At 51.9% G+C, this 9,805-nt stretch overlaps 1 protein-coding gene across 1 annotated transcript; it reads left to right on the top strand.

Annotated features, from left to right (window-relative positions):
• Positions 1-1,703: 1,703 nt before the first annotated feature.
• PKDREJ (polycystin family receptor for egg jelly) lies at positions 1,704-9,694 on the top strand. The gene is made up of 2 exons (XM_040988374.1): positions 1,704-1,727; positions 2,697-9,694. The coding sequence occupies exons 1-2, from the start codon at positions 1,704-1,706 to the stop codon at positions 9,666-9,668; spliced, it is 6,996 nt and encodes a 2,331-aa protein (XP_040844308.1). The 3' UTR covers positions 9,669-9,694.
• Positions 9,695-9,805: the final 111 nt, after the last annotated feature.

The following is a 9,805-nucleotide window of genomic DNA, read 5'->3' as shown; positions in this document are numbered from 1 at the left end:
TCTAATGGATTTTGCGCTATTTTCCTTTTTTTCTTTATTATTTCATGATACAGGTCCATAGGTTCTGGAGTTTCTCCTCTCCCTTCCCCTCTTCTCCTGTGATTTTCCCTATATAGTGATTCATAATCAGTGATAAATCCATCACTCTCCTATTGAAGTGTATCCTGACGTTGTAGGTACCACGAACAGCAGAGAGCACAGCACCCCCGGTCACAACACACCTACCCGTTTCACCTACAGCCCATCTTTGATTTGGTAGTACAGATGCATATTGTATCATATTTTTACATCTGGAAATGATAGTTTCTATTACGCACTTACTATAAATACCTTTAGATGAAAAACCAAAGAACAAAATCAACAACAGTAAGAGAAATAGAAAATTTACAACAATGTGAATTTAAATAACAAACTACTGAATGACCAATGTGTCACTGAAGAAATGGACATGAAAAAGCTCCTTGGGGCCCGGCACTAGAGCACAGCAGGTAAAGTCCTTTTCTTAAATGCGCCGGGATCGCATATGGGCGCCAGTTCTGATCCCGACAACTCCTTTTGCCATCCAGCTCCCTGCTTGTGGCCTGGGAAAGCAGTAGAGGACGGTCCAAAGCCTTGGGACCCTGCACCCGCGTGGGAGACCTGGAAGAGCCCTTGCTCCTGGCTTTCCATCCACTCAGCTCTGGCCGTTGCGGCCACTTGGGGAGTGAACCACTGGATGGAAGATCTCTCTCTCTCTCCTTCTCTTTGTGAATTATCCCTTCTAATAAAAATATTAAAAATTGTTTTTAAAAAGCTAACACTATTGAATGTTGCCTACAAAAGAGCAATTGAAGGGCATAAATAGTAGAAAGTCAAAGAATAAAAAGACATTTCATAATAGAAGAGGGGAAATTCACAAACGAGTGTCTATTTAATAGAGCCCCCCAAACACCTGGCCAAAATGGACAGCGTTTAGAACAAAGGAGACAAGCCACAACCATGACAACATTCAGAAAATACTAACGTTTTGAACATCACCAACTACTCTGACCTGCTTTCTCACATACAAGAGCACTCCAAAAGTTCAAAGAGAGGCAGGTGCTCGGCAAGTGGCTAACACACCCGCATGCTGCCCCGCAGAGACTGGGTTCGAGTCCCGTCTTTGGTGCCTGACTCCAGGGCCAACGCAGACCCGGGAGGCGCTGGTGACTGCCCAAGCGCTTGGCTTCCTGCCACCCATGGGGACCACCTGGGTCCAGTACAGAGTCCAAGACCTGGAGGTCAACCAGGGAGGTGAACCAGTGGGTGGGAGCCATGGTTCTCTAATACATAATTTAAAATAAATCACATGTGAATTTTCTGCAAACTTTTGAAATGTCCTTTTATCAGAAAGAAAGAAATAAAATGAGCTGTCAGGTTTCACCTTAAAACACCAGCAAAACAAGGGTGGAGCCCCCCAGAGACCCCGATGTCGGCACCCTCAGAGACGTCACAGGGAAAGGAGCCCTAGGACGGGAATGGTGGTAAAAGGGCCCACGGACAAAGCAGCCCCTTCAGGAATCACCAATGGGAAATGAGACCTTGTAGATGGGTAACTTGCAGATTCCCCTGAGTCATGCTCTACCCGGGGGTTTGTTATTTTGGCTTAATTGTACCATGGTGGGAGGTGGTGTGACTTTACCAACTCCTAGGAAGCAGTGTGAACTAGCTGGCACAGAGCAAGGATGCGGCTGGAGCCAACTGACCTGGTCAGTTCCGAGCACAGCTGCCTGCTCAGGCCGACACAGCAGCAGTCTCAGCAGGGAGAACAGGCCTGCCCGTCGCCCCAGCGGCACAGGCCGACTGCAGCATTCCTTCTGCCCAGTAAATAAACAACCACATGGGGGAATGTGAGCCAAGAGGCGGGTGAGCCCACACAGGAAATTTTGTTTTGTTTTTAAATTTCCCTTTGTTGGAAAGTCAGATTTACAGGGAAAAGGAGACAGAAAGATCTTCCATCTTCTGGCTCAGTGCTCAGGTAGGCAACACATTGTTAAAATTTGAACCATCTGCTGGTTCACTCCCTAAGTAGCCACAACAGTTGGAACTGAGATGATCCGAAGCCAGGAACCTGAAGCCTCTTGCGGGTCTCCCATGCAGGTGCAGGGTCCCAAGGGTTTGGACCACACTTGACTGTCTTCCCAGGCCACATTCGGGAGCTGGATGGAATTGGAGCAGCCGGGATACGAACCAGTACCCTTATGGGACCCAAGCCTGTGCAAAGCAAGGACTTCAGCCACTAGGCTACCACATCAGGCCCAAGAAACGCTTTCCTCAAAAGACTTTTCACAAACTTTCCAAGAGATACAACACGCAGGATCACTTCCTTTCTGCAGGTTCTTTCATTAGAAGGCTATCCCCACCGAATTTTCCAGAACTTTCCCTCTGCTATTTTAATCCCCGCTCCTCACAATGAAACTCTTGTGCTGGAAAAGCACCTGCCGAGTTTGTTCACCTCCTTCACAGTTGGTAGGTTAGGAAGGCGCCCCGGGGGTTCACTGTCAGCGCCAACGTGCAGAGTGGGGTTCCTGCTAAGGGCCTTCATAGCCAGAGTCCATACAAGTGCGTTAGGGACGTGGGGTGCCAGAGCCGTTGGAACCACCGACCACTGGTCCCCACCAGCCCCAGACACCCGCGCTGCCCACCCCGCGCCTGACCACCGGGCAGGCCCTCCCCAGGTCCCCAAGTACGGACTCCACGCGTCACGCTGCCCCGCGCCTGAGACCCCGGTGGACGCCAAGGAGCCCGAGACTCCCCGCGAGCCCGTGGCCGTTGCTCCCGCCCTCGGCGACTCCACTCCCACCGGCGGCGCCATGAGCCCCGCGTCTGCGCTCGTCCTCCTGCTGCTGCTGAGCCCGGGCGCGGGCGGCCTCCCGCAGCCCCCGGCTCCCCGCCGACCTGGCGCCGACGGCCCCGACGCGCTGGGCTCGCCTCGGGACGGCCTCGGCGCAGGCGACCGGCGGCTCTGGCGCCGCGGAGCCCGGGCCCGCCTCAGCCTGAGGAGGCGCGCGGCGCCCGGGGCCGGCGCCGTCCTGAGCGGCCATGGCCGCCTGCGCCCGGCGCCGCGCGGGCCCCGCCTCAGCGTGCGCGTCCTGCTGCGCGCCCCGCGCCTGTCGCGCCGCGCGGCGCCTGCGCACGTCGACGTGCACGTGCGGGCGCCCGGCGGCCGCCTGGCCCTGGCCTGGGCCGTGCCGCTGGCGCCACCGCTGAGGCGGCCGCCCGGGCTCCCGGCCTGGGCCTTCCTGCTGCGGTGGCTCGGGCCTGGGGAAGCCCGTGGCGCCCGCCGCGCAGCCCCGGCCCTGCGCTTCTGGCCCCGCTCCGTCCTGCCCGAGCCAGGCCCCTCCGCCGACTTCGTGGCCCAAACCCCGTGTCCCACAGACGGGCCCGTGCCCGTCGTCTTGGAAGCGGCCAATGCGTCGGGCCACAGAGCCCTCGAGTCTTCGGTGTCCTGTCAGGTGTTTGGCTGCCGCCTCTACGAGGTGAGGATCAACAGGGACGTGGACGGGGCGCCTGTGCGCATGACCAGGAATGACGAAGTCACCCTCAACACCACCACGGACATGAACTGCAGGAGATATCAGATGCTGTACCAGAAGTGGTATTTGTATTCCGTGCCCGCTGTGGGCGATGTGCCCGATTGGAAGCAGCGTTTGCCGTTGACTGGGCTGGGGGACAGCAGGGACCCGACCATCATGCGCATCCCCAAGGCTTCCTTAAGTTGGGGCGTGTACTTGTTCAATTTCACGGTGATAATCACCACGTGGGATCCCACCGACAGAGAGCTCAGAGACTCGGACTCCATCTACGTGTGGGTCGTCCGAAGCCCCCTGGTGGCCGTTCTTGCAGGGGATGCAAACATCACAGTCAATTACACAGATAAGCTGATTCTGAATGGGAGCATGTCCTCGGACCCCGATGAAAATAACACGTTGCAGGGGGTCCTCTTTTCCTGGTACTGTACCACGAATCCAAAAAACTACAAGGGAGATCAGATACACGAGGTGAGCAAGGAAGTGTGTCACCCATCCCAGGCTAACCTGAGGTGGCCAAAGGCCTGGGACCCTGTGCTGGCCCTCTCACCAGGAACGCTTCAGGGGGGCCAGGCCTACTTTTTCAGAATGGCGATTCGCAAAGGAAACCGAAAAGCACATTCTGATAAAACGGTACACGTGCTGCCGGGACCAAAACCTCTAGCACACATTTTATGCCTTGAAAACTGTGGAAGCCATTTAATTGTCTCAGACCGGTTTTCTCTGTATCTCAATTGCACCGACTGTGTAAGCAGTGATTTGTATAACTGGTCAATTGTGTCTGAGCGGGACGTGGAGATGCCTTTTGATTGGACAGGGCAAACGTTCACGGGGAGGAATACTGCTTATCTGTGTGTGAAAGCTTTTGCTCTCAGTCATTTTGTGGAAGCTAAGTTTTGGTTTTCTGTACGTGTCACAAGTTGGGGTGGGAAGACCCTGGAATTCAAGCATCCCATCGTTATGAACCATGGCCCTCAAAGCGGAGAATGCAAAATTAAGCCAGCCAACGGAATTGCATTTGTCACCAAATTTGTGATTGCGTGTAATAATTTCACAGATAAGCACGTTCCTCTGACATATAAAATGATAGTTTCTGATTTGGAAAGTATAGCTGAAATCAGTTCCGTGAAAGAGAACACGCTGGGGGCCATCCTGCACTTGGGGACAGACTTCACAGCGCCCCGCTCCTTTCTCCCTGTCGGTGTGCCAGCTGAAGGTCACAAGTTGAAGATAATTGTTCAGGTTTATGACTCTCTGGGAGCTTTTACTCAGGTAACCTTGTACTCCACAGTGGAGCCTCCTACGAGCAAAAACTCATCCAAGATGGTGCTGGACCAGTTACTGAATTCTACCATGGGCCCAAATTCATCACTGTCCATTCTACTTCAAGACCAGAAGTTTTTACCCGCAGGTTACTTAATGTATGTTATAGCTTCCATTTTAAATAACATGAAGCCCGAACTGGCTTTGCAAGGTGACAAAGTCAGGCTGCGCGAACACCTTCTCAACCAGTCTTCCGTTCTCCCAGTGAGCAGTTTAGTGGACATCAGCCAAGTAGTTGTGACCGTCGCCAAATTAACCCAGAAAGCCTCTGAATTCACTCAATCTGCTCGGCAAAACGCCACCATGAGGATGTGGCTGGCCAACCAAAGCCTGCAAAAATATCAGCGGAAAGATAAGCACTTCCGCTGTGAACAGATAGAAATCGTAAGCTCTGGAATATTGACAAGCCTGTCTAACATCCTGAAGCAGAGTGCCCACCACGCAGTGTACCAAGATCCTTTCTATCTGGCAGAATCCCTGTCAGAGACCCTGCTGACTTGCAAGGTGCCAGCGAATGAAGCCATGGTGAAGAATGCCAACTTGAGGATGTACTTTGAGAAAACAGAGAAGGGCAATGTGACCCAGGTCTTCAAAAACAAATTCTGCCAACATTGTTTTCAGGCCACCCTCAATGGGAGCAGAGTTCCTGGTCTGCCCATTAAGACTGTGGTCTCTACAGTGTTTTGGGAATTTGTCGAGGACCCCTTTCCTTGGCTGCATTACCCAGAAACCACTTCAGCCGAGGTGGTTGGATTCAGGATGTGGGGAGCCGCGGAGAATGCGGACGCCAGAGAGATCACACCCAACGTGCTGGAAGTGTTCCTCAACAGGAAGAACTTGACCTTTGCCACGTTTAACCTCACCGTGGGACCTGATGAGAAGGCGGATGGGTCCTTGAGGAAGACCACAGGGGGCTTCAGCTTTGAGGTGGACCATAGAGACGTGACGGAGGTGCTGGTTCATATTGTGACAGAAGTGACTGTGTGGTTCAAGGCGCTGGTGTACATGGGCAGTCAGGTCACTCCCACCGGTCTGGTTGCAACGTTCCTCGTGCCTCTCGACGTCCCTCCGATTGCCAACCAGACTGACCAGTTTGACCCGGACTGTGCAGTGAAGCAGGCCCGTGTGATCTGCCTCCCCACATCCCTGCTGCAAATCATAGCTCAGCGCAGCCAGTCGCCCAAGTGTGCCATAATCGTGATGCTCGAGGCACCTCGCTTTGTCCAGAAGCCCAACAGCATGCTCGTGAAAATCTCTCTTTTCAGCGTTCACTGCTTGGGCATGTATACGATCCAGAGTGACTGGAGAGAAGATTACTGCAGGCTTGGCGAGAGAACCACCTGGGAGAAGGTGCACTGTGTCTGCAAGAACGTGGGGCGGGCCAAGCGGCAGCTGAGCATAAAGAACCTGCCCAATATGCAGCTGCACACGCACTTCCTAACTGCCAAGGTCATCGTGGTCCCCAATCCTGTGGACCTGCGCATCAAGAACATCAAGAACATCAGCCAGAACCCAGTGACCCTCTTCACCGTGCTCTCCATCATGCTCCTGTACATCATCCTGGCCTTCTGGGCCCTGCACAGGGACGAGATGGACCAGTTCCTCCGGGACAACATCATAATTCTACCTGATAACGATCCTTATGATAAAATCTGCTACCTGGTCACTGTTTTCACAGGAAGTCGTTGGGGATCTGGGACCAGGGCCAACGTCTTTGTTCAACTTACAGGAACAGAGGGTGTCAGTACTGTGCATTGTTTAAGCCACCCATATTTTACAACTCTGTACCGGGGGAGCATCAACACTTTTCTCCTAACGACAAAAAGTGACTTGGGGGACCTGCATTCCATTCGTGTCTGGCACAACAACGAGGGCACATCTCCTAGCTGGTATTTAAGTCGGATCAAGGTAGAAAATCTGTTTAGCAGACAGATTTGGCTGTTCATGTGCCGGACGTGGCTCTCTGTGGACACTGTTTTGGACAGAACCTTCCAAGTTATGCCACCAGACATGCCTCTGAGAAAAAAGGATTTCTTCCTTATTGATATATCTAAAAATCTTGCAAAAAATCACATATGGTTCTCTATTTTTGCCGGTGTGGTTGCCAGGCCATTCAACCGGCTCCAGAGACTGTCTTGTTGTTTAGCATTATTGCTAAGCACTCTTCTTTGCAATATTATGTTCTTTAATGCAAACAAAGAACAGGAGGACAAGTCCAGAGATATGCAGTACTTTAGATCAATGGCAATAGGAATTGAAAGTGCCCTCATTACGGTCCCTGTGCAATTACTAATAACCTTTCTGTTCATCCATTCCCAGAAGACACATCAAGTGAGTTTAGACGAGGTAGCTCCTCACAAGCATCCGGTGATGTCAGAAGAGACCGGTTACTGGGACGAGCATCTGAACACGTGGCACGCTCAAGAGACTGCTGAGGAACACTCCAAGGAGCTCGCGAAGCCCAAATCCAAGCAGAAGCCCAAATCCCAGAAAAAGGCCAAATCCCAGGTGAAGCGTGTGTCTCACAGGGCTTCTGAGAAGAAACCCTTGAAAACAGGATCCAGGCATGCAAAAACAGGAGCCAAGGCCTCAGACATCCGTAGAGCCAATAAAAATTTCAGTAACAATACGGTAATAGAGGATCCAGAGGTTTACTCTGAATCAGCTTCTGATGAGCATCCTAAGCCTGTTGAAAAGAAGCGACAGATTGTCCTGCCTTCATGGTGTGTTTATTTAGCATGGTTCTTGGTTTACACCACTTCCAGCATATCTGCTTTCTTTATCGTCTTTTATGGACTGACTTATGGCTATGCGAAATCGATAGAATGGCTCTTTGCCTCTTTCTGTTCATTCTTCCAGTCTGTTTTTGTCGTGCAGCCTTCTAAAATCATACTGTTGTCTGGTGCCCGAACTAATAACCCCAAGTTCTGCAAAAACATCCCGTGGTCCACCAGGTATCACTACAGTGAGATCAGGCTTGATACAGCAAGTATGGCCCCAGAAGACAGGGAGAGGCTGCACCGTCACATTGCTAGACTCCAAGCGTCCAGGATGTACCAGCCCCTCACGGAAGATGAAATCAGAATATTCAAAAGGAAAAAGAGGATCAAGAGAAGGGCCTTTCTCTTCCTGAGTTACCTCCTCACCCACTTTGTCTTCCTCGTCCTCCTGCTGCTGCTCATCGGGCTGCTGCGCCACACCGACAGCTTCTACTACAACCAGTGTATTCATGATCGCTTCTCTGCGGACCTGGATTCTGTCACAAAGCTGGAGGACATCTACAGGTGGCTTAACAGCGTGCCCGTACCTCTGTTCCACAATGACCAGAATCCAACATTCCTTCCAGACAGTTCGTCGAAAATCCTCGGCCTTCCGCTCCTGAGGCAAGTGAGAGCAAAATCGGGTGGAAAGCTCTGTCTGCCCAGCGCCAACCTCGTGCACACCAGCACCATGAAAGAAATCCATTGCCGTCCCCAATACAGTGTTGACCCAGAAGACACAAAAGACTATTCTAGCTTTTGGAACGAAGTGACCAAGCGGCAGGTGGGCAAGAAAGTCAGTGGCTTTACTTACAAGCCTCGGGAGACGCGTTGGGTATACTATTCCCACGGGCTGTTACATACCTATGGATCAGGCGGCTATGCCTTCTATTTTTTCCCAGAAGAGCAGCTGTTTAATTCCACCGTGAGGCTCAGCGAACTCCAAGCAAGCAGATGGCTGGATGAGAAGACATGGGCCGTGGCTTTGGAACTAACGACCTTCAATCCTGATGTGAATCTGCTCTGTAGCATTTCTGTCCTATTTGAGGTCTCTCAGTTAGGAGTTGTCAACGCGAGCCTCTCTCTGCACTCCTTCACACTTGCCGATCTCAACCGGAAAACCTCAGCGGAAATCTACCTGTATGTAGCCATTCTCATATTTTTTTTTGCCTACATCATTGATGAAGTCTACATCATGACACAAGAGCGAGCTTCCTACGTGCAGAGTGTGTACAACCTCCTCAATTTGGCTTTGAAGTGCTTCTTTACTGCACTGATTGTGCTGTTTCTCAGGAAGCACGTCTTGGCCACCGGTGTGACAGAGTTTTACTTGTCGAACCCCAAAGACTTCATTCCCTTCCATGCGGTTTCCCAAGTGGATCACGCCATGAGGATCACGTTGGCTTTCCTGCTGTTCCTGACCATTCTAAAGACCCTCAGATATTCCAGAATCTTCTACGATGTGCGCCTGGCTCAGAGGGCCATCCAGACCGCCCTTCCTGGCATCTGCCACATGGCATTGGTGGTGTCTGTGTATTTCTTCGTGTACATGGCTTTTGGGTATCTGGTATTCGGTCAGCACGAGTGGAATTACAGCAACTTGATCCACGCCACTCAGACCATATTCTCCTACTGTGCCTCAGCTTTCCAAAACACGGAGTTTTCCCACAACAGGGTTCTTGGGGTCCTGTTCCTCTCTTCCTTCATGCTGGTGATGATCTGCATCTTGATCAACCTGTTCCAGGCCGTGATCCTGTCTGCCTACGAGGAAATGAAGCAGCCGGTATATGAGGAGCCGTCAGAAGAAGTGGAAGCCATGACCTACCTGTGTCACAGGCTGAGGCCAATGTTTCGCTTTATGAGTCCCCAGCCGAGGGCCGCAGAGGAGCCCGAGTTCTTCAATGACATGCAGTACGGACAGCAGCCCGAGTTCTTCACTGAAATGCTGTATGGACAGCCTGAGAAGAAGAGCCACCGGTATCTGGGGCTGAAGACCAGAAACATCAATGGGAAGAAGAGGGTTTACCTCGTGGTTTGATTTCTAGAGGCACCAGGGCAGAGCTTCTCCCCAGATGCTGAGCTCATGACATCAGTGGCCGCTGATGCTCTTGAGCCATGTCCTTCATGCTGCATCTGCCTTTTTGGAACATGAAGCAGGATGTGGCACAGTATCTG

This window comes from Ochotona curzoniae, unplaced genomic scaffold (genome assembly GCF_017591425.1).
Source record: "Ochotona curzoniae isolate NIBS_2020 unplaced genomic scaffold, NIBS_Ocur_1.0 contig_1014, whole genome shotgun sequence".
In the NCBI taxonomy this organism is placed as follows: Eukaryota; Metazoa; Chordata; class Mammalia; order Lagomorpha; family Ochotonidae; genus Ochotona; species Ochotona curzoniae.
This window is presented reverse-complemented; position numbering and strand designations above follow the sequence as displayed.